Genomic DNA, 24,762 nt, shown 5'->3' with positions numbered 1-24,762 from the left:
AGCTGTTGCTGTGAGGAGAGACTCGTTGAGGTTGAGAAATATCCCGAGCTAAACAACCCACGATCTTGTCTTTATAAAGACAATGCCCAAAAAGATATTACCTGGCGAGTCATAGCTCTGGAGATTGGCTCTTCAGGTGAGAAGTCAAGTTTAATTAGTGAGTGTCCACATGAGGTGGAAGAGATGCAGATCTTTCAGTAACAACAACTTTGTGTGGTCAAGTCTGTTGACGAGCTGCATCCAGTGAGACGCATCCAGTATGTGCTGGGGTGTTTGGATCTAGGTAGAACCCTCTGAATGGGTTCCAGGTTGCACAGTTGTAAAAGATTCTACCTGGAACCAAAAAGAGTCCTCTTATGGGGACAAGCCGAAGAATCCTATGTGGTTCTTGTTAGCACCTTTGTTTCTAAGAGTGTACTGTGATGCTGAGGGTCAGCAGGTCAGCAGAGTGAGGAAAGATGCAAAGTACAGCTCCTCCTTTAAGCCTTTAAGCCACATGCCTACATAGATGTCTATTGTTGTCCTCCTATGTAATTGTATTCAGACTGTAACGTCCACCTCTACCTCTCCTCTTACAGGTCAGACGTCTCCTGTGAAATCTCTAAAACCAGTAAGTTGATCTTTGTAACGTTTCCTCCATTTCACAGCATGAAACAAACACTGATGATAAAACTGCCACTGAATTATTCAAAAGAAAAAGGTTTTAACTTGGTTACCCGCGAGCACCGCTCACTGTGTGTGTGTGTGCTGTGGAAGCTGTTGTTAGCTACATTATTCAGTGAGCCCACATTAGCCAGGCTGTTATTTCTGGAACTGCATGTGGGTAAATATGCTGGCTCCTGGCAAACAGCAACTTAACATCCCCCTGCGTATGGGTGTTTAAGATGATATGCCATGTTCAACAGCTTGTTCCTGCGCTGCTCCTCCATGCTGCACTCTTAAAATAGCGAGGAGCAGCAACAGGCTTACTCATACTGTTTTATTGGTTCAACATGGAATTACAAATGTGTGGTTGCACTGTTTTTAGAAATTAAGAGGTACTTTTTGAATCAGCATTCTGGAGGGTAAGCCCACCTTGAATACACTTTCCTGCCTCAGCTACACATACAAAACAGTATGTACAATAAGGGATTGATTTTTGTGGTCAGTTATCGACCTGAATACGTCACAGCTCTTGTTTCTGTGTTGCAGTGCACGGCTCCCATGTCCCAAGCCATAACCCAGCCAACTCCTCAACCGGCTCCTCATCCCACCCCCCAGCAGCTGCCCCATCCGCTCTCTCAGCCCATCACACAGCCGCAGCGACAGGAGATGATTAACAGCACAGAGGCCCTCGGTCAGCCCGACGTGGCCCCCAACCCGCTCCCTTTCCCTACCAACACGCTGCGCTCGTCTTCACCCAAACCGGACGCGTCTGAGCTCTACCTCAAGTCCAAGGCTTTGTTGGACAGCAAGCGTAAGTGCACGTGATGTAATGCATGAAGGGTCTCAGCCCCTGTAGCTCAGGATGCCTGTTGGAAAACAAAGGTCCTCCATCCTCCTCCTCCTCTGGGGCATTTTATCTGACGAAGGAAAGCTAAAGATCTCAGTTATCCTGGCAAGATATTCGTTATTTGAATCAAATATTTCTTAAACTAACTAAATAATTTCAGACATCCCTGGCCTTGATCGCAGGCTGAGACCACTGCATTATACAAAACACACACTGCCCACATGCCAAACACACAGACAGCATAATTAATGTCTTGTCTTTCATGACAGTTGTAAATTAAATCCTGTCTCTCCTCTCTGCAGCTCCTAACACAAAGGACCTGGATGTGTTCATCAAAAGGAACCAGGAGTCGGGCTTTGGTTTCAGAGTCCTCGGAGGCGAGGGGCCGGATCAGCCGGTAGGTATCAGCCCGGCATGGTCCAGCCGTTTACAACCAGGCTTGGCGTGCTGCTGGAATCCCAAACCCTCAGATACTATAAAAAAATAAAATAAAAAAAAAAGCAGTCAGGCAGCAAGCGAATCAATATTTGAGCTGCATTCAGATAAATTGTGGGAATATCTGCTCTTGCTGCAGGACAGTAGGGGGAAAAACTGTATTTTGCACGTAGGAAATGAGGCATCAAATGCTCAAAGCAACTTGAGAGGATTTCAACTGTTTATTTACAATAACGCCGGTCAGTCCTCGTGCTCACTCCAGCTCGGATCAGTGTGTCAAGCTGTTTCTCTCACTTCCTGTTGGGTGAGCAGGAACGTATTGAAGCTCAGCGGCAGCAAAACTGAGTCCCTGCTCACCCTATCCAAAATCCAAAACACCCACACATCATCACTGACAGCTTCCCTGTATCCTTCTCCAGCCACGTCAAGAGTCTTGGTGTCATTCTTGACAGCAGACAGACCTGGACAGACCTGTATCAGGAAGTCCGAGCTAGTTAAAGGCTAAAGGGAACAAATACGTTTATAGCTTTCTTTTTAAAATATTTAGCGAGCTAGCTTCCCTGATATCTGTAGGTAGTTTGCTCCATAGCTTTGGCTGCATCCCTGATATTCATCCGGCTCTTTCTGGGAACCTCCAATAAACCAGCAGCAGATGATCGCAGTGTTCTTGGAGGCAAGTAGTTAACGAGGGAGTTAGCGATGTAGCTCATGTCGGGCTTTGTATACAAGGAGGAGGAGCTTAAAATCAAGTCTGAATGCAACAGGAAGTCAGTGCAGAGCAGCTCAGACTGGCCTGATGTGCTCTCTCCTGAGCTGCAGAGTTTTGACTGAGCTGAAGTCTCTCAGAGGTGTTTTTCGGAGGCCAGTAAAAAGTGCGTTACAGTCGTCGAGTCGGCTTGAAATAAAGACTTGAATCAATTACAAATGGTCGTACCATGGCGATGTTTCTGAGGTGGAAAAATTATGTTTCCGTCACCTTCTTAATGTGGGACTTGAAGCTTAGATCTAAATCATATATCACAATCCAGCGAGTTAAAGTCCCCAGAGTTTTGTTTTAGGGCCAACAAGCAGGATTTCAGTTTTGTCTTTGTTTAACTTTAAGAAAGTATTGCTCAGCCATTTATTTATTGCTAAAAGACAGGTAGTAATGGATCGACCATAAAAACCCTCTGCTCACCTTCAAAGCCCTCCACAACCTCGCCCCCACTTCCCTGTCTGTCCTTCTCCAGGAGTAAACCCCCTCCTGCTCCCTGCGCTCTTCCTCTGCTGGTCTCCTTACCACTCCCACCTCACGCCTCAGCTCCATGGGCGCCAGGGCTTTCAACCACACTGCCCTGAGGCTTTAGAACTCCCTACCTCCACACATCTGACAGTCTGACAGGATAACATGCTTCAAATCCATCTCTGTTGATGCTGGCTCATGCACTCTAACACTGACTGTGAATCTTTTTTTTTCTTTGTAGAATTCAAATTTTTATTGATTTTGGTTCGGTTGGTATATGACAGGTCTACACATCAAATGAGACACTCAGTCTTGACTAGAGATCCGTACAGGAGGAGGCACAGCACCAGCTTCAATTAAAAAATTATCAAAATAACAAAGTTAAAGTTGAATAAATAAACACATTAGAATTGATAGTGATCATATTTTTTTTTTAAATGGAAAAAATACAAAAAATAGGCAGGGCAAGACAAAACAAAAATCACACTCCCAGACAGTGCAGAATAATTCCAAAAATTCCCCCCAGATTGGTCTATGAGCCGATTAGTCATCCTGGTCAGCATGGATTCATAAGAGGCAGTTTTTGTCATATAGTTGACCCAGTCTTTTATTTTTACTTACTTTCCCCCAATAAACACAGTCTTGGAGACACTGGCAATGTCCTACTGAGCCACTGACTGTGATTGTAATTGATTTTATCACAGCGTGTGTGTGCCCACCTCTCATCTCTATATTATATACTCTGTAAGGTGACCTTGGGTGTTTTGAAAGGCGCCTTTCAAATAAAAATGTATTATTATCATCCTTTCGTCTCCACAGGTGTACATCGGTGCCATCGTGCCGCTCGGTGCAGCCGAGAAGGACGGGCGCCTGCGGGCAGGGGATGAGCTGCTGTGTATAGACGGCGTGCCAGTTAAGGGCAAATCCCACAAACAAGTGCTGGAGCTGATGACCAACGCCGCCCGCATGGGCCAAGTCATGCTCACAGTCCGCAGGAAACTGACACACTCAGGTGGGTCTGTTTGAATAATCAGGGCTGCGTCTCTCTGAGAGCACTCAGAGGTTTTAAGCACAGCTTCTTGTTTTCACTCCTTTTGTTTAGATCAGCATGCTGGAGGAGGACCTCTGAGCTACAGCTTTGATCTGGGATTTCTTTCTCACTAATCCTTTTAAATTTGTTCTGGATGACTTCCTCGCAGATAAATCTGAGTAACTCAAGTTCAACCAAAATTGACTTTTAGGGTCTGTGTAAACATTTTCCCTGAAAAGAAAGTTTTTAAGGAAAAACTCTTTATTTACTTTAATCACAGAGAAGTGAATAAAAAAAAATGTATCCACCGATATTGGAGAAAACAGCCAAAGTGGCTTTGCAGTGTTTATCTGTCGAGGCTGATGGGAGCTGTGTGAAGGGCAGTGGAGATTAGATCAGCTGGTGGAGTTGATTTACATCTCAAAGGATGAAAAAAACAAGAATATGCTGAGTTTTCTTTTTCAACAGCACAAACCCCTGCTGCATTCAGGTTTGTTTACCCCCACAAATAACCGCTCCGTGAATAGTAGCAGCACTTTTTGAAATTACTTTGGATTTGATGTATCGCAACAACAGCTTTGATCACGTTGCAGAAATTAAGCATCAATCATGTAAGGCTTTATGCTTTCAAAGCAGGGCTTTAGAAAGAGATTCCCTGATGCCGGCTGACAAAACAGGGACTCAGCAAAACAAACATACAATGAAGAGAGATTGAGGTAGATCAGCCTGTCCTATGAATAACAAATTGTAAAGGGCTTTTTCTTCTCAAGTGTAGAGTTGACAGTCTTGTATTTCATGTGTGCAGCAGAAAGAGTGTCTTCAATAAAGCCGCCGTGCTTTGGATTATTTTTGGAAGGATCTGAGGAAGGAGGATCTGAAGGATCTTTTCACAGATATTGAAGTGTGTGTCAGCTAAATCAGAGTGACCCCCGCTCAAAATAAACATTCCTGTTGTCCTGTCGGTGTAAGTGATGAATTTTAATGAGCTGACCTCGTCCTTTCAAAAACAATGGATGATGCGAGCGGAGCTGTTCCACATGCGTGACTCTAAACATTCCCCTCGTGTCTCTGTGTCCTTTGTCAGATGGTGAAGAGGAGGAGAGCGGTCAGCAGCCGCAGCAGGTAGCGTCCGCCCTGGTCAACAGCTCTCCTAAGATGTCTCGTGGCGAGGCTCCGAACGCCGTCCAGCCCACTCAGTCCTCTAGGCCAGAGTGCTTTGATGTCACACTGCAGCGCAAAGACAACGAGGGCTTCGGCTTCGTCATCCTCACGTCAAAGAACAAGCCCCCGCCTGGAGGTCAGAAACAAAGAAACACATCACGTATACTACTTTTTAAATATCAGGTTATATCAAGCATGTCGTTATATATCTGCTAAACGTCAGAAGTAAACACTGTCATTGTGAACATGTTAGCATGCTGACGTTAGCATTTGGGTAAAGCACTGTTGTGTCATGGTTCAGCCCCACATAGGGTCATTCCCATGTTCCCAGGGTCATTTGTTTCCCAGATTTATATTGCACATAATTGGCACATTACAAAGGGTCCTATGTTCCCCAGTTCTACATATGTGCTCTCCCAGGGTCCTGTGTTCCCCAGCTTTACATAGCACATAATGGGAACTTAAAAAATGGTCCCCAGCTCTGTAGTCGCTTAATATAACATGGGCTAGGGTAAGGTTAAGGTCCTGGGAACACAGGATGTTGGGAACAAATGACATTGGGAACATAGGACCAAGGGAACAAATTACATTGGGAACACAGGACCCTGGGAACATAGGATGTTGGGAACTTAGGATGTTAGGAACATAGGACCATGATAGCAAAGGACCCTGGGAACATAGCATGTTGGGAATATAGGACCCTGGAAACAAATTATACTGGGAATATAGCACTTTGGGAACATATGACTCTGGGAATATAGGATACTGGGAATAAGGACATTTGGAACATAGGACTCTGGGAACGTAGAACGTTAGGAACACAGTACCATGATAACAAAGGAGGTTGGGAACATAGGGAGTTGAGAACACAGGACCCTGGGAACAAAGGACATTGGGAACATTGGACCTTGGCAATATAGGACCCTGGGAACATAGAACGTTAGGAACACAGCACCACGATACCAAAGGAGGTTGGGAACAAAGAACCCCAGGAGCATAGGATCCTGGGAACATAGGATGTTGGGAACAAATGACATTGGGAACACAGGACCCTGGGAACATAGGACCAAGGGAACAAATTACATAGGGAACATAGGAAGTTGGGAACATAGGACCAAGGGAGCAAATTACATTGGGAACACAGAACCCTGGGAACATAGGATGTTGGGAACTTAGGATGTTAGGAACATAGGACCATGATAGTAAAGGACCCTGAGAACATAGCATGTTGGGAATATAGGACCCTGGAAACAAATTATACTGGGAACATAACACTCTGGGAACATATGACTTCAGGAATATAGGATACTGGGAATAAGGACATTGGGAACACAGGACATTGAACTTTGGGAACATAGGACTCTGGGAACATAGAACATTAGGAACACAGTACCATGATAACAAAGGGTGTTGGGAACAAATGACATTTGGAACACAGGACCCTGGGAACATAAGATGTTTGGAACATAGGATGTTAGGAACATAGGACTTTGATAACAAAGGACCCTGGGAACATAGGACGTTGGGAACAAATGACATTGGGAACATAGGACCAAGGGAACAAATTAAATTGGGAACATAAGATGTTTGGAACTTAGGATGTTAGGAACATAGGACTTTGATAACAAAGGATCCTGGGAACATAGGACGTTGGGAACAAATGACATTGGGAACATAGGAAGTTGGGAACATAGGACCGAGGGAACAAATTAAATTGGGAACATAGGATGTTGAGAACTTAGGATGTTAGGGACATAGGACCATGATAGCAAAGGACCCTGGGAACATAGCATGTTGGGAATATAGGACCCTAGGAACAAAAAAACATTGAGAATATAGGACCCTGGAAACAAATTATACTGGGAACATAGCACTTTGGGAACATATGACTCTGGGAATATAGGATACTGGGAATAAGGACATTGGGAACAAATGATATTGGGAACATAGGACCTTGGGAAAATGGGATTCTGGGAACTTGAGACCCTGGGAATATAAATATGCTCCCGTCTCACACAGCTTGCCTGGCTTTAGTTTTTTAGGCTTGTTATTCTCCGTTTTGTCTTTGGGTGTTTTCAAATGTAAGACCATCATTCAGAGCATGAGATTTGTAAATGAGTATACCATACATGCAAATGCACAATATACTGAATGCTGTGATCGATACATTGGAATATTGATCCCGGTAACTCAGACAGACTGTAACCTCCTTATTATTTGAAAGTGATGCTCCAACATAACAAACCACATGAACAGGTTGTCATTCCTCTGTGTTTCCGTTTCAGTTATACCTCACAAGATCGGCCGAATCATCGAGGGCAGCCCTACAGACCGAATAGGTCAGATGAAAGTTGGGGACCGAATCTCTGCTGTTAACGGCCTGTCCATCATGGAGCTGTCCCACAACGATATCGTCCAGCTCATCAAGGACGCTGGCAATTCTGTCACTCTCACAGTTGTGCCTGAAGATGGTAGGTTGGCAAAGAGAGTAGTCTCAGTCCTGTGAAACTGATTTCCAAAATGAGTTATCAGGTTTACTCTCTGGGAATAAGATAATGTTGATGCACTCTCAAAAGCAGGTTTCAAGGCTGCTTTGTGGCGTCCAATAACACATCACAAGATCTGTGTGCCGTGCTAAATGGGTGTGTTGTATTTATTTTGTTTTCACAGACAGCGCTCCTCCATCTGGAACAAATTCAGCCAAGCAGAGCCCTTCGGCACAACACAGAGCTATGGGCCAACAGCCTCCCAGCTATCCAGACAGGTACACGGATACACACACACACATCCTCCCATACAAGAACAGACACTAACACAAGCTTGTCAGCGTTTCTCTCAAGTCCACTGGAGACAGTCTTAATACAGGTTCTGCCACTTGAACCATAAATTAGCCCCAATCCTCTTAAAGCAGGCTCTGGTTTGAGCTACAATGCGGCCCATTAGCATCTCTTGTGGCCCACGCTCGCCTTGTTATCCAGAAAGACAGAAAATCCCCCCGTGGTCACTGTTTGGATGGCGAAGCCAAGAAAAAAGAGGCAGATTAATAAGGAGTCTCTCTCTTCCTCTTTGATCTTTCTTTTTAAACAAGATTACCTGTGTCAGACTTTTTAATCCATTGCTGCTGCAGCAATTCTCCACCATAATTTCTCACCCTCGCTCGCTCGGTTTCGCTGCCTATCAGCATGCGTTCCCCCTTCTCCTCATTTAGCCTGTCTGTCCATTCCTCGCCAGCACCCTCCCTCCTCGCCGTCTAATCTCCAACACATGCCTCAGGTCAGCCCAGGCTAGATATGAGCTGAGGCCGTCAGCTGGGCTGCATGGAGTGTGTAAACTCCTCTCCATGCCAGTGCTGCTAAGAACGCCGAGACTCTCGCTAGATAGTGTGTCAGCGAAGCTAAGTTCCCACAAAGGCATTATAATGAGCTCTGCGAAGCATTAAAGTATGCCCCCGTTATCTGCCACTGAACTGTATAAGCAACATGGCTCCTTGAAGGATTTACATAGGTCTGTGCTGTATAATAAAACTAACAGAAAGAGGCTCATGCTGCTGTAATGAAGGCGTGGCGGTTCGTACTGGACGCAGCAGAAGGGGAAGAGAATGAGACTTATATTCTGCTGACTTTCCTCACAGTATGTGCTGTGGCGGACATGACACATGCAAGCTAGTGGAGGATTATAAAAAGCACCTTGGACATCACTGAGCACATACATTTTAATGCACAAGTTTCCCCGCGGCAGATAATCCTTCACCTTGAGATTGGTCACAGTATCGGATGCACTTCATAACAGTTTTTTATTCTCATCTAGTGTTTTCTACACTTTAATGTCTGTTTCACACGTTGTTTATGTGCTGACATTCAGTTCTCCTCTGTGGAACAGACGTTGGGCCGTATTTAAACAATCTATAGCACATGGTGCAAGTGCATTTAGAGCATATCCAACCACTTGTGCTGGTTAAACGGTGCGTAATCCTGCTGCAAAGCCAGGCGTCAGGTGCAAGGGTTTTGTATTTAGTCCCTCAATTGATCATAGGTGTGTTTTGGGCACAACATGAATTTAGCCAATCAGAGTGTGATTTTCTATTCCCTCTACAAGCCAAATCGCCTGCACCTGGCGCACTGTTATTTACGTGGCTGATTTGGCAAATTGGAGAAGCGAGCGCTTTTTTGCTGAGAGCAATTCAGTAAGCGCAGTAATGTCTCTGCAGCAAATATCGAGGGACATTAAGCCTTTGAAACCTGGAGCCACGTCACTTTTTTTGTGCCGCTTTCAGACACTTTTCGCAAGTTTTTAAACCTTTGAAGCTTGAGCAAATTGTTGTGATATCATTCACAGACATGTAAAAAAGGCAATGAGCAACTCTGTTTTAGGCCACTACTTATGCTTATTATTATTTATTTATTTATTTATTTTATTTTTTATTTATTTTTTTAAGTTTATTCACTTTATTAATCCCCCTGAGGGGAAATTCAATGTTTTCACTTTTGCTTGTCAATTACACACAGGTCTGAAAGACACACACATGCACAAACAGGACCTATACATGCACAAAGTGGAGATCGATACATTATTGCTGTTTCTTGTATTTTTTGTATCTTTTGCCTAGTTTTTTTTTAATTCTTAATCTGACTCTTTCTCTTCTTGACTGCTGCAACACTGGAATTTCTCAATTGTGGGATTAATAAAGGTGTTTCTTATCTTATCTAATGAGAAATGTCCCACAAATTGCAAAAATAAAAAATAAAAAAATTAATAAATAATAAATATATAATAATATAAATAAGTAGATTCAGAAAAATATTTTTAAAAATAGGGAGAAAAAGAAAAAAAGCTTGAAAAAAACCTTAAAATTATGTTACATAATAAAAAATAAATGAATAAAAATTTAAGCGCTTTTTCCAGGTCATTTCCTTTCCATTTTTTAAACTTTCTTTCTTTGTTTTTTTTTTTTTTTCCTTTTACTAATTTACTTGTTTTTACTTTCTCTTTTTTTTTTACTTACTTTTTGTGTGTTTCTGAAGGAAATCAAGTCCATTTGCTCAGTTTTTAAAGGGTTAAAGCAGCTAAACCAAAAACTGTAGTTTTAAACTTAACAGAGGAAACAGAGCTGCTCCTCTTGTGTAAACGTGCACCGCGTTTCTCTTAACAGGCAATCGGACAGCAGCTCTGCATCAGTGACGCATTACTTCACCCACCCACAACCTGTCCGCGTGTCCCTGTGTGTGTAACAAGCAGAGTGTGCATGTATTGTGAGCCCATCTATGTAGGCGCATCTTACTATCTGAATAATGCGCCCTTTTCTGTTGGTCAGTGGTGCAGTCGCTTTCTGCTGCCTCAGAATAACAATGCATCACATCACACCTTTTTCAGTCACACCTCTTTAGACCTACACGGCCATGGACGCACAGATAGGTGAAAGCACATTTGCTACTTACACAATGTCAGTACTGGCCATGAAAATGAAAACTCTATCAGTCTGAAACTAACAATGGCAGTTGCACTGCACCTCTTGTATGCTACAACTGAATATACTTCATATCTACAGTATGTTGGTGACATTATAATGTGTTTTTTTCTGGGGTAGGAACGGTGACACTGACGTGAGGAACTCTTTCCCACCAAGAGAGATGGGAGCACTCATCACTTCGGGCCCTAAGCAGGTAACACCAAAGCCACACTTACTAAGTGCTTCTTGATTTACAGCACATGGTGTTTGTGATTTACTCCTTCTGCTCTAATGCCAGTTGATCTTTATATATTCTTAACCCGAGGGCTACCCTTGTGTCAAGACATGCTCCAGTCTCAGAGGCTCTTATTCTTGTCTGTGAACTGCAGGGCTGTTTTGTGGTGGAGCTGGACCGCAGCCAGCGTGGCTTTGGCTTCAGTCTGAGAGGAGGGAAGGAGTACAACATGGGCCTGTTCATCCTGCGACTGGCTGAGGACGGACCTGCTCTCAAAGACGGCAGGATACATGTGAGTGTTTTTAGCTTGTCTGTCTCTGTCCTTCGAATAAACCGAGTAATAATAATACTGCACACTATTGCATTTTATATTAAAATGATAGGTGGTACTGTTGGGCTTTTTAAAGGCTGACACTGTTGGGCCACAGGCAGCGACTGAGATGTTTTGACTTCACTTTTGAGGAGCTGTCATGCTATCCATCTTTATTATACAGTCTGAGGTACACTCACTGGCCACTTTATTAGGTACACCTTGCTAGTACTGGGTTGGACTGCCTTAATTCTTGGTGTCATAGATTCAACAAGGTGCTGGAAACATTCCTCAGAGATTTTGGTCCATATTGACATGATGACATCACACAGTTGCTCCTCGATGTGAATCTCCCGTTCCACCACATCCCAAAGGTGCTCTATTGGACTGAGATCTGGTGACTGTGGAGGCCATTGGAGTACAGTGAACTCATTGTCATGTTCAAGAAACCAGTTTGAGATGATTTGAGCTTTGTGACATGGTGCGTTATCCTGCTGGAAGTAGCCATCAGAAGATGGGTACACTGTGGTCATAAAGGGATGGACACGGTCAGCAACAATACTCAGGTAGGCTGTGGTGTTTAAACCATGCTCAGTTGGTACTAAGGGGCCCAAAGTGTGCCAAGAAAATATCCCCCACACCATTACACCACCACCAGCAGCCTGAACCGTTGATACAAGGCAGGATGGATCCATGCTTTCATGTTGTTTACACCAAATTCTGACCCTACCATCTGAATGTGGCAGCAGAAATCCAGACTCATCAGACCAGGCAACGTTTTTCCAATCTTCTATTGTCCAGTTTTGGTGAGCCTGTGTGAACTGTAGCCTCAGTTTCCTGTTGTTAGCTGACAGGAGTGGCACCTGGTGTGGTCTTCTGCTGCTGTAGCCCATCTGCTTCAAGGTTGGACGTGTTGTTGGTTCAGAGATGGTCTTCTGCAGACCTTGGTTGGAACCAGTGGTTATTTGGGTTACTGTTGCCTTTCTATCATCTTGAACCAAACCCTAGAGATGATTGTGGTTGAAAATCCCAGTAGATCAGCAGTTTCTGACAACCATGCCACGTTCAAAGTCACTTAAATCGCCTTTCTTCCCCATTCTGATGCTTGGTTTGAACTTCAGCAGGTCGTCTTGACCATGTCTACATGCCTAAATGCATTGAGTTGCTGCCACATTGACTGGCTGATTTGCATTAACAAGCAGTTGAACAGGTGTACCCATTGAAGTTGACGGTGAGTATATGTGTGAATGTCTGTATTCTTACTCCGACAAAGGAGTCTGATTTTTGACACAGAAAGCAGCAATCAGGCGATAAGGGTTTTAAAGTACCTTGACTCTCATCTTAAGCTGTGTCACAGTGTTTGCCGCAGTTCAAACTGCTAACCGTGTGAATAAGTGAGCCAAATTAGCGAGCAAAAACACAATGACTTCCCACTGTTTTCGAGAACACTGGCGTGCACCTGTCCCTTTTACCTCACTTAATGTTCTTCCATCACACCCCAACCTCAACTCTGCTACAACCCCAGGGAAGGTGTGCTTGCAGTTTGAAAATCTCTGAAATTCTGAAAGACCTTCTTGTGTGTGACATGTTTAGTAACAACAGACTATATCTGCACTACAGGTCGGAGATCAGATCGTGGAGATCAACGGCGAGGCCACCCAGGGCATCACGCACACTCGGGCTATTGAGCTGATCCAAGCAGGAGGCAGCAAAGTTCACCTGCTGCTTCGACCTGGTCAGGGTTTGGTCCCGGATCACAGTGAGTGACTGCTGACAGCCGCATGCATGTACACACATTGTTGCCTCTGCATATAGTTCTACACAGTAGCATATTAACCATACATGTTTCCAAGCTTCTGTATGGATATGCTTGATAGCAGGGTGCTGAGTTTTTTTATTCTCATGCATGTGTTGCAAGCTTCTCTCTTGACCTCTGTCTCTCCTGTCATTCTCTCTACTTCTATCTTGATCTTGTGCTCTTTATCTGCTCCTGTTTTCTGCACTGGCACGGCCGTCTATTTCTACCTATTTATCTTTTCCTCCTATAGGTCTGAACTCTTCTTCCACCCTGTGCTTCTACATGAAACCAGAGCATCACTAAAGGCCTCACTGCTTTTCTTGGTCTGTCCCTAATAACCTTGGTAAACCTTGTACTCCTTGTACTTTTGCCTTTGACCTCTCCTTTCAAAGTGACTCATCTCCCAGATTTAAGTGTCGTTCTCTTGTCCCTTCCTTCATCCCATGATCAATCTGACATAGATCAGTTAGCAGAGTTACTCTTCCCCCTGTGGAGGGCTGAACCAAAGCAGTGAGTCCTAGAAGAACAAACAGACCTGCAGGAGCGCTGGGAGGCTTCAGAGCTCTGCAAGTTATTTTTTGAAAGGGTATTGCAAAAACCTGGGATGCCACTGAACACGCACCTTGTCCTGAGCAGAGCAGAAAAATTCTTACCTAGATATTGATCAGCAAGTGACACGTGGTAAAAAGGATCTGTGTGCATTCACTGGCATCAACCTTTTAATCCAAGAATCCACATTAGAATGAATTTCTATGAGTTTGTCGCTCCTAGAAATCCAAAAGCTCATTTCAGCACCACTAAGTCCATCACTCTTCTTTTTCTCTCTCTGGTTTTCTGCTGCATATATCTGCTCTCAATCACAGCTGTGCAATTCTTATCAGCTCGGGGGGGAAATTGAAACGTCAGTGGTGGGTGAACACCAGCACCTTTTCCATTGATGGCTATGTCGTCGGCCGATACATATCTCAAACAAGGCAAATATTTAGGGGGATATTACAGAGGGTTATTACAGAAAGCGAGCAAGGTGGATATCTTTTTTCACAATATGAGGAGATTGTGCTTCTGTTGCATGACATGTTTAATTATCTGAATTTATTCTTTATTTTTGAATGTGCAAAATATTCCATGTACGGGATATTTTAGCTTATGTAGATCCTTAGAGTTTGTACATTTCTGCTCAGCTAGAACATGTTGCACAGAAGTACGTGAAATGACCACGACCTCTCAACACTGCATTACATGGTAGTGGCACATACTGTGTTAGAATTATGTGGTGGCGGCACAGTTGGGTGCAGGTATCAAAATTTCTTGTTTGGGTTTATGTTTTCTTTTAAAGTAAGTACATTTCAGTCAGGAACACTTTAGTTCAGCATTATATTTGGCGGTATGGCTCTGTTCTGGGGCCTCTCTGCCTTTCCTCGGCCTATGCAGACAGCCTCTTCCACATGCCTACGTGGAAAGCCTAAGGCGGAGAGAGCACACCTCTCCGCCCTTCCATGTGCTTACGTGAAAAGCCTAAGGTGGAGAGAGCACACCTCTCCACCCTTCCATGTGCCTACGTGGAAAGCCTAAGGCGGAGAGAGCACACCTCTCTGCCCTTCCATGCGCTTACGTGGAAAGCCTAAGGTGGAGAGAGCACACCTCTCTGCCCTTCCATGCGCTTACGTGAAAAGCCTAAGGCAGGGAGAGCAGCAAAGACCCCCGGGAACAGAACAGCAGCATCAATGACAAACAGAAATGACATTGATAAGTCAGACGCAGCATGAAAAGGAGGAGCTGGGGTGGAGGCAGGTTGCAAAGCAGCTTGCAGAGGAAGCAGCAACAGTAGGCAGGCCAGAGCAGTTTAAATAGGGCGTCCTGAATGAGATTCACCAATTGGTTGCATAGAAAGGAATCATGTGATCTATCAGCTGACTCCCTTCCATCAATCAGCTGCTCCATCAGTTGATTGGGCTGTTTGAGATCAGCTGATGTAGCTGGGATGTGAGCTGAGCTTGACATTGTGTCCTGCCTGAACTAACGCTATGCTCAATTTGTTATGTATGGGGTGGTATGGTTTGGTTCAGGCACCAAAACTCATTCTCGGTTAAATTTACTACAGTTGTTATGTCAGAGCGACATTGTTGAGTTGAGGTACCTGCATTTGGTTAAAAATAACTATGTTTGTTATGTCAGGGGCAAGGTACCAAAATTAATTGGTTAGGTTTTGAAAAATCTTGTGTTTGTGGTTTAAATGACTGCTTTGTTAGACACAGGCGGCATGGTTTGAATTAGAAAAAGATCATGTTTTCGGTTGAAATAAGTACAGTTGTTATATGTGGGGCAACACGTCTGCGCCAAAACAATTTGGATAGGTTTTGAAAAATACAGTGTTTTCAGTTTGAATAACTACGTTTGTTACGTATGAGGTGGCATGATTGGGTTTCGGGCACCAAAACTGCTCGGTTAGGTTTAGAAAAACTTGTGTGTTTGGTTGAAATAATTACGTTTGTTATGTATGGGATGTAAGCACGTCATAAAAGACTTATAAATAAGTCTAAGTTGACTTTCACTTACTAAAAGTCCACTGTTTGTTTGAGCCATCCATGCCCCTGACCTCCTCTGTACTTGGACTTTCTTGCTTGTAATACTAAACTTCATACAACGTATGGGGTTGTAACATCGACCACCCCCCATTGTGGGACATTGTTGAACCCATTCGTGTGTCAACCATAACGGAGGATCCTACTTGATTTTTCATTGACACTGTTTCGGTGGTGCCGGTGGTGTGTCAAAGACCATTCCCCTGGTGGTATGTGTTCCCCCCTACCTAAATCCTGAGCCAACCCTTAGCTTTAACCCAACCACTGAGTGGGGCGTGACGCATTAACAGGAGGGAAACACTATTTGACAGGGGGACACATTTCTATACAACACTAGCACGTAATTTCAACACAGTACCTGCCATCACCACGTAATGCAGTGTTAACAGGTTCTGGTCATTCCACGTATTACTGTAAGACCAGGTTTGACATCTTCTTACTTCCCATTGCTTGTTTCTCAGGTTCAAAGGACAAAGTAACCATTCCAACCTCAAGCTTCCCCAGACTTTCTGTATCTGACGGGCAGTCATCTCCGGCCTCTCCATCCTCCGTCTCCCTCTCTACCTCTGAACTGTCCCCATCTTCACCCAAAACAACCGCCCCTGATGAGTTCTCCAGGGGGGATCCCAGAGCATCTGGGTCCCCTGGCGCTGGGCAGGAGCATGGTAGGCAGGCTAACCGATCAAGAGGACAGCAGCCGTCTCACCACAACCATAAGCGTACCACCAGCCCCAGCACCCACACCAGAAAAACGAGCAGGAGTAATTCCAAGTCCGCTAGCCCGATGAGAGCCACCGATGGCTGGGCAGATCACGGAGAGCGCTCTCAGAGCCCCAGAAACAACGAGCGAGGCCACAGCGGATCCCTGGAGGACATGAGGAAAGACAGAAAAGCCCATGGGCAGAGAGACCACCACTCTTCTAGCCCCAGGAAGGGCTCTAAGAGAGAACATGACCCAGCTGTGCCTTTGAAGAACCTGGAGGAGCCCCAGAGCCCCCGGCGTCCAGCTGGCCAACAGCCTAGCGCTGCCTCTGGAGAAAGGAAGGACTGGAGGTACAAGGAGGAGGAAGCAGCCTACTGGCAGGAGAGGGGGGCTCCAGAGAGTGGAGACAAAAGCACGGGGACCAGCGAACGCCACAAGAAGGGCAAAAGGGCTGAGCAAGAGGCAGCGGCACAGAAACCCCAAACGCACAGGGAGAGGGCAGGGTCAGATGTTGATAGCAGCACCCTGACCCGGAGGAGCGGAAGAGAGAGGGGGGATAAGGAATATCGGGAAGAGGTGAACAAGAAGGATCCCAGAGGTTCAAGCAGTAGCATCCAGGACCCCAGCTGCAACGGGAGCACCACCAGCAAGAAGGCTCCCATCACCCCTGGTCCATGGAAAGTTCCCAGTTCTGCCAAGATCCAGTCGCAGGTGGAGACGACGTTTGCAGATGTCTGATACTCCCAGGATTCTTAAAAAAAGCTGAGCCTCTAAAAGATGGACATTCACAATGGAAGGATTTTTATTTCTAGCAATCTCGGACAAAGCAGATCACTGTGTAACCAGCAACATAGCTTCTCATTGCTTTATTTTTTTTCACCCAGTTTGCCTCGGTCAGTTTGCATCAAGCTGCTGATGTCTGATACATGAGTATTAGTACTGTGCGACGATACGTGTAACAGGTTGGTTCTGAGTGTCTTTTTTTTGTTGTTGTTGTTGTTTTTTTGGGATGCGACACTGAAGTCTTTTTGTGCCAATCAGACTCCGGTTATAAAGAAGCTGCTCCGTATTGCACTCACTGTGAGATGAACTGCGCTCCCTGTCTACCCGCCTCGATGAAGGATCCAGCTTTTTTTTGTGTCACTTTGAAGGTTTAAGACACATTCATGCCGTCACTCAGCTTTTCTTCCCCCCGGCGAGATTGATTCACAGTTGCTGTCACTGGTGGATGGACTCAAAAGTGAAGCTGGTGAGTTTCTCTTAAAAATCGGCTGCAAAGCGTGACACTTACTGTCTTTTTTTTTTGTCGCAAACTGTTTGGGTGACTGCATTCATGCACATGAGAAGACTCTTTCATCCCATTAGCTTACCAGAGGGTGGACGGACCACCTGGGAGCTTTATATGCATCAATCAGCAGACCAGATACTTGTGGTTATAATGTTTGTTACATGTGTGTTAATAATAAAGCATAATGTAATTTATTGAAATTATATGTAAACAAAAACTGTCAGTACACATATCCACGCTGAGTCACTTCACCTTCGATGTGGGACTTAACGACAGAAATAAAATGTGTAGGCAAGCATCACCATCTGAGACAACAACACTATGAAAATCTATACATTCTATTTCTACGACTTCACGGTCTGTAAAACATGAATCACGCGAGCCTGATTCATAATGTCGTCTACTGTTCGCAGCTCTGTATTTTACGTCCTCTCTGGCTGTGTGTGTATGTATACAAGCTGACTGGTAGGCCTGTGTATTTTAGATAATCGCTGTAGCATCGACTATAATCTGAGACATATATTATTTAACAAAGTGATGACACGTATATCGACACATAATTTAGATGAGTTGAATTAACAGAGCTTGATTGTAAGAAGTGAGAACTCTGCCTTCGACTTGTTAAGAGGTATTTTTATTATCACAAATGTAGGCACAAAAACATTCTTCCTCATTCTAACCTCCAAATCTATTTTTGATCCTTTTTTTTTTAATTTAGTACACGACCCATAATGTGAGAAAAAATGGTATGTAAATGCTTAATTGTTCGTCTTTAACACCATCATGGCTGTCACGTTTGTGTTATAAATACACTCCCTGAGAATGCAGTTAATTTTCCACACATGGAGGGAACGTCATCACAATACGTTCCCCTCTTTGGGAGTTTTATTTGAATTTAATCTATAATCAGATTAATCAAACAGGGATTAAAGTACCAGATGGAAAAATATATCTATTTTTAAATTATTGGTATGAGTTGTGCCCTGCTCTGGAGACAAAATCTAGTGTTGTCTTAATGTAGCTTCTGTGGAGTACAGAGACATCTAGTGGTTCATGAACTGCTCTTCACAAACTGCTTCAAGCGTCCCCTCATCAGCCTGTTGAAGGAAGTAACACATGCATCTGTGTCGATCTGTGAGACCACGTACTAATTTATTGTCCACTTTATTGTTGATATGATGGGCTACTGTATTATTTACTGTTCATGCCATTACCATGTATGATACTGTGGCCTTGCATCGCTCCAACATATATATATATATATTAAAAAAAAAAGAAAGTCTTTTAGTTTTGACATCATGGTAGTTGTAAATGTTTATAAATTGTACAGCACCTGTATAAATCTTTGCCTTCATGCAGGAAAAAAAATCCTCTGTAAATCGTTTCATTATTTTTTTAAGGGAGTCGCGAGGAAATGATATAAAATGGGTGAAAAGAAATAATCTGGTCATGGCATTCTGTTCATGCACTGATAAATAAAGGTTTACTGAATAAACGTGACTGATGTGGGTTTTTTTTTTTTTTTTCATAGATTTAAGGGAAGTAAAATTATTCTACTGATCCTGCTCTTATTGGTAAAACAATCAAAGGCCTGTTACAAGATTCACATGTTCCTTCTTGCCTTATATACAGTTTATTTTGGTGGATGTGCCTCTGCCGTGTTAACAGATATCATTTTTAAAACTTCTCTGACTGCCACCACAGATTATCTCAACACCACAAACCTTGAATTAAAAGCCTGGTCCTGATTAAATGCCTAATCCCTTTTTACAAGCCTAGCGTGGCTCCACATTGTGACAAATCACCTGTCTCAATTAGACTCAGAGAGCTCCAAACTTAAATTAAAAATTTTACTAAAAGATCCTAACTTAGGAGTGATTTAGGAAAGTTCTCAGTAACTCTTACCAAGGAAGGGACATAAACTTTTACCTTAGTGAATAGGTGTGGTCGCCCCTGTTACTAGGTGTGATGCTGTCTTTTAACAGATGTGATTGGTTGTCACAGACACGCCCTTTTGTGAGCCTGCAAGGTGTGAACACCCAGTGGGAATGAAATGAACTGCTGACTGTGAAGGTGTTGTCAGTGTTAGTGGGATCACTGCTGATGGAAGGTTGAGACAGACCCAAGTCATTTTATTTCTGGTGTTAAAGTGTTGGGTGGGAAATGTGTGCGTATCCCTAATCACATCAACCACACATATTATTCCTGCACAATCTAATCTGTAGCGTTTGGAGAATATTCCTCTGACGTCTGTGTTTCCACCAGTTCTCCTCTGCCTTGTAAGAAAATGTCACAATTCTAAGACTTTCATCACGAGGAGCAACTCTTTGCACGAGGAAGCTTTGTGGATACGGCCCCTGGTCTGGTTGCCAAGCAAGTCATTGCTTTTTTTAATAGAAGGTCTTCAAATGCGGGTTGTTGGCTACCTCAATTTATGTGTCCGTTCCTTGATAACTCTGTAGGTAATTCTTAAACTTTTAGTCCGTAAGAGTCCTCAGATCAAAAGAATCAAACGGGTTTTTCGGTTTAAAAGACTCTTTTGAACACATGAGCAAGAAATGATTTTAACATTATTTTTTGGTCACAAGACTGTAACGATCATCAAAGTGTGATTCAGTGCTAAAACCTGAGGCAAAACTGATGCAACATACAATTTTTAAATGCACTACAGGCAGTAGTGACATATTTCCAGCAGGACCTATTATTATTAGCAGCAGTAGAAAAGAGTATAGTGCTTACATGTGTATGTATTAATTGTTGCGTATTGTGTTGCACATTGTAGCATAATACACATATTTTTATACATATATATAAGGGCAATGACAGGGTTGACAGTCACTGCCTCCTCTCTGTGAAATCCACTAGTTTCCCTAGATGACTCTTCCAAATTTTAGTCTTTTATTTTATTGTTTTTAATAAAGAATTTACTGTGTTTTTATCATCCTACTCTGTGTAAAGTGTCTTCGCAGACTCTGAAAAGCTCAATAGAAGTGTGATGTATTACATAAAACTTTATTTACTAGTTTTATACACTGTAGCAAAATGCACATATTTATATTTTTACATATTTTATTTTTCTGCTTTGTTATAATTCTCTACCCTATACACCAGAGTGACTGTAAGGTATCACAGATTCCTCCCAGAGATCAATAAAGTATTTTTAATTTCTGATTAATGACCAGTATAATGATTATAGAAAGTAAAACATGTTCCAGTGTGCATATAAGAACCTGACTGGTGTTTAAAGACTGGAACAAAAACAATTTCCCCCCGGGGATTAATAAAGTATTCTGAATCTGAATCTGAATCTTAAAAAGCTGTGAACTCATCCTTTAATTCAGCCTCGTGGTGTAATAAAAGGTTTAGTAACAGCAGTATTTGTGTTTCACACTGACGTCAGGACCGTCCACGGTGAAGCACTGCCTCTCGTGGCTGTGATCAAATTAACCATGACGTCAGCAGAGCAGAAGTGAGTGCGTGCGAGACAGCACGCAGTCCTCACAGTGTACTCAGACTCCCGTGCAGCTTTGCAACACCAAAAAACTACATCTCCCATAGCTCCATATAGTACGCATGCGCAGAAGACTCAAAATATTGACACGAACTACAAATTAACGGCAGGAGGACTACAATTCTTCGGGCGCCTGCGCGCTAGGAACCCCGAGTCCTTTAAATGTACTGTACGTGCAAAGATGGCAGCTCAAGTCGACTTGCTCCGTGCCAAAGTAGAAGAGGAGAAGGTGAGGGACAGCCTGGCCAGACTCATCAGAGAGAGGAAGAAGAAGAAGAAGAGGGACCTGTCGCCGCCCGCTGACAAACGGGACAAGTCGGTGAAGGAGGCGAAGAAAGTGAAGCTCCATCACCACCTCAGCCACCAACAACACGCCGAGCACCGGAGCCACCAGCCGCATCAGCTGCAGCAGAGCCCCAAACCCCTCAAGTTCAGCGCGGAGAAACATGTCCTGCACAGCCACCACCATCACCACCATCACCGGCACGGGCTCACCAACGGCACCAAGAGCCTGCAGCCGACTTTACCTCCTCCACCTCCGCCTCCTCCTCCTCCTCCTCAGAGGAAGGTGCCCGAGCAGCTGCAAAAGAAGCGAGCGCTGCCCCATGAGCCACCTGCGCTCTTCACGTTCACGCCGCTCAAAATGGTCAAGGCCAAGCCCCAGGATTTCAAAGACAAGCACCGGGATAAGGAGCTGAAACTGAAGCTCAAGAAGGAAAACACCGAGGCTAATGTGAAACACACGCAGCTGCAGAAGAAGAAGGGTGAGTTTCATTATTCTGTGTATATTCTAAAGGGGGTATGTTATTTAAAAATAGACTGTAATATGTATTGTTTTATTTTCTCTCAGTGATACACAGGGGTCAGGTCTTTGGCAAGTTGCAGGGGGTTTACAGTTTTCATTAATCAAGGTTTAATACTATGATAATATGTATAAAAAAAATAAATAAATAAATAAATGCTTTTTGTAATCAGATTTAAGTGACTTTTACCCATGCCAGTAATTATGATATTATGATATCCTCCGCTGACCTGAACTTTGTTTAGCATGCATTTTTAATTTGTCCGAGCTATTTTGGATCAATAGGACCCAAAAAGTACAAATGAAACTATAAACATAATTAATCATAAATGAAATAGTTAAGAAAGCTTCTACAAAGTTCACTCTTTATTCAGGTAATTTTAATTTAGTTATGGCACAAATTACTTAGAAACTATAATAAAAAACAATCAAACAAAACTTTTCATGTCAGGTTTTTTTTAGGGCACACTTCCCTAAAGTGATTCTTACATTCATCAACCGTTAAAATGTGCAGCCTATACACCGATTAAAAAAATATTTTAACATTTCATCTACTAAAATGTGCGTCATTCATCTTTGGCCTGGCGCCTTTTCCTCCAAAAACATCACTAGAGATGGCTACAGTAGTCTTGAGTCTCCCTAACTAGGCTGGCTGTGGATTTAAAATCTGGAAAGGAATCAGGGACAAATTTATTTGCTTTAAAGTAAGTCAAAGTACCAAATAATCATAAATAGCCTTCTGCAGAACAGCCACCTTGTGCTACAACAATAATGAATGCTCATTTAGATCCAGTAGTAATAATGTTGATAGGCTGAATTCAACTATGAGGCTCAAATATGTTTTTGTGACTCCAGCCAAAAATGGCTCTTTTGATAGTAAAGGTTGCCGGTCTGTGCTAAAAGTGCTCTAAAGTAAATTTTGGTGAGGGAACAACTGGCATTTTAAGGAAAAGGACACTTAACTACTTAACTTTCCATACTGACACAGTTTTCAACAAGCCTATGCACTAAAACAGCACAAAATAATTCCTGAAATTCAGTTATGACTTTTGGTTTTGGTAGATTTGGTCCTCCCCCAATGTTGAGTCCATGGCTACAGCCTTGCTTTTACTTGCTCTCTTACAGGAGAGGCAGACTGTGCAATGGTGCCATTATAAAGAACTAAATAGATACATATGCCTTCAAAATCTAATTTATTTGTCTAGCATCAATCATTGTAGGGTGTGTGACAGTCAAAAAGTTGGGTAACTCCTCCACAATAATGTTGTGAGTATGGATGGATAGCGTGCCATTGTCACAGGGTGTCTACAGCTCCTTAAAAAGTCTTCAGGTGTCTTAAATTCAGATTCAATGGGTCTTAAATATTTACAGTAACATTACCGTGAAAATAAGGTGCTATTAAAAAGGTCTTAAAGAGTCTTAAATTTAACTTGGTTATATCTGTGGACACCCTGTATCCAGCATGATTGTCAATAAAATAGATTATGTATGAAAATAATCTGTTGTAGTGCCCAGCAGGGTCACAGATGAAACTACCTGGACCCTGCCCCCCTGACTTTTACCTGCTCTTGTACCTGCAGAGCCGAGGCCCCACAATGAGAACGTCAAATCCTTTACACTGGAGGAATACCTCCTGAAGAAGAAAAAGAAGAAGAAGAAGCACCGCGAGGAGGAGCACAGTGCCAAGAAGGTCCGACACATGCACAACAAAGCTGTTCAGACTGTATGTGCAGGGCTCGGAGCAGATCTCACTCTGCCCGTTCACCCCGATCCGTCTCTGCCTGGCTCTGTGAAGCACGAAAGTAACCACCACCCTGTCAGAGACGCTGTCGCCAACCACCAACCCTACCTCCAAGCTCTCAAACTCGGACACGTCCCCTTCCTCTCCCACCAAGACCACTACATCCGCAGCTCCTGCCTGCAGACGGGCACCTGGTATGGACGCTTCATGCACGAGGAGAGGCAAGCCAACGGCGGGGGGTTAGTTCTGCACGCCTACGCTGATGAGTTAGCGTGCCTCAGCCCGGCTGAGATGGAGTGCTTCGCCCAGGAGTTTCTGGAGTTGACTTTTGCCGAGAAGACGAGAGGTGCAGCCGCGTATGCCTTGACAGTGGTGCACAATGCAGCCGCCTTCCTACCTGACTTTCTGGACTACTTTGCCTTCAACTTCCCCAACACGCCGGTCAAAATGGAGATACTGGGCAAGAAAGACATAGAGACCACCACCATCGCCAACTTTCACTCTCAGGTATGTGACAAGGTCAGGTAACTTCCTGCACTCAACATCTGCACTTTTACCGCAACCAAGTTTATAAGTCATACTTTATGATGAGAGCGGTGGTCAGTGGGTGTTGTTCATGATCAGCTCAGTCAGCCGAGTTTTTTAATTTAGTTTAAATTAGGGCTGTTTTCGGAACAAAAAAGATTCAATTTACCATCATAGAAATCAAATTTGAGAGGTTGGAACTGGCTAACGTTTGACAGTTTTTGCTATAAAAGTCTGTGGTGAATGAGGTCTAGATACAAGCAGTCGGAGTGAGTTTCCTCAGAAGGGTGGCTGGGCTCAGTCTAAGAGCTAGGTAGAGGAGCTCGGAGTAGAGCCGCTGCTCCTTTGCATCGAAAGGGGTCAGTTAAAGGGAAATTTCGTTTTATTTCAACCCAACTCCTATCGTCCTAAATTTGTTTCAAGTGACTAGTGACATAGAAATAATAGCTAGCATGTTAGCCGTTAGCCTAGATACAGCCGG

The 24,762-nt window shown here is 43.6% G+C and overlaps 2 protein-coding genes across 3 annotated transcripts in view; both read left to right on the top strand.

The window, feature by feature from the left end:
• magi3a (membrane associated guanylate kinase, WW and PDZ domain containing 3a) overlaps positions 1–19,196 on the top strand; it is a 194,324-nt gene extending 175,128 nt beyond the window's left edge. The window contains exons 11-22 of one of the 2 annotated variants that reach the window (XM_050065067.1): positions 579–610; positions 1,192–1,456; positions 1,795–1,889; positions 3,969–4,161; positions 5,264–5,476; positions 7,626–7,811; positions 8,011–8,104; positions 10,925–11,000; positions 11,176–11,313; positions 12,952–13,090; positions 13,380–13,452; positions 16,173–16,240. In XM_050065067.1, coding sequence (XP_049921024.1) covers positions 579–610; positions 1,192–1,456; positions 1,795–1,889; positions 3,969–4,161; positions 5,264–5,476; positions 7,626–7,811; positions 8,011–8,104; positions 10,925–11,000; positions 11,176–11,313; positions 12,952–13,090; positions 13,380–13,432 — 1,484 coding nt within the window. In that variant the 3' untranslated portion in view covers positions 13,433–13,452; positions 16,173–16,240. Of the gene's footprint in view, positions 1–578; positions 611–1,191; positions 1,457–1,794; positions 1,890–3,968; positions 4,162–5,263; positions 5,477–7,625; positions 7,812–8,010; positions 8,105–10,924; positions 11,001–11,175; positions 11,314–12,951; positions 13,091–13,379; positions 13,453–16,172 lie in introns of both variants that reach the window. The other variant, XM_050065066.1, reaches the window with a different exon arrangement.
• A 2,075-nt stretch (positions 19,197–21,271) lies between these two features.
• The window catches only part of LOC126402807 (lysine-specific demethylase 9), a 9,229-nt gene continuing 5,738 nt past the window's right edge, over positions 21,272–24,762 (top strand). The window contains exons 1-2 of the mRNA XM_050065083.1: positions 21,272–21,977; positions 23,596–24,263. Coding sequence (XP_049921040.1) covers positions 21,395–21,977; positions 23,596–24,263 — 1,251 coding nt within the window. The 5' untranslated portion in view covers positions 21,272–21,394. The remainder of the gene's footprint in view (positions 21,978–23,595; positions 24,264–24,762) is intronic.

This window comes from Epinephelus moara, chromosome 16, assembly GCF_006386435.1.
Source record: "Epinephelus moara isolate mb chromosome 16, YSFRI_EMoa_1.0, whole genome shotgun sequence".
NCBI classification, from domain to species: domain Eukaryota; kingdom Metazoa; phylum Chordata; class Actinopteri; order Perciformes; family Serranidae; genus Epinephelus; species Epinephelus moara.
The sequence above is the reverse complement of the archived record's forward strand: the minus strand, read 5'-3'. Positions and strand labels throughout refer to the sequence as shown.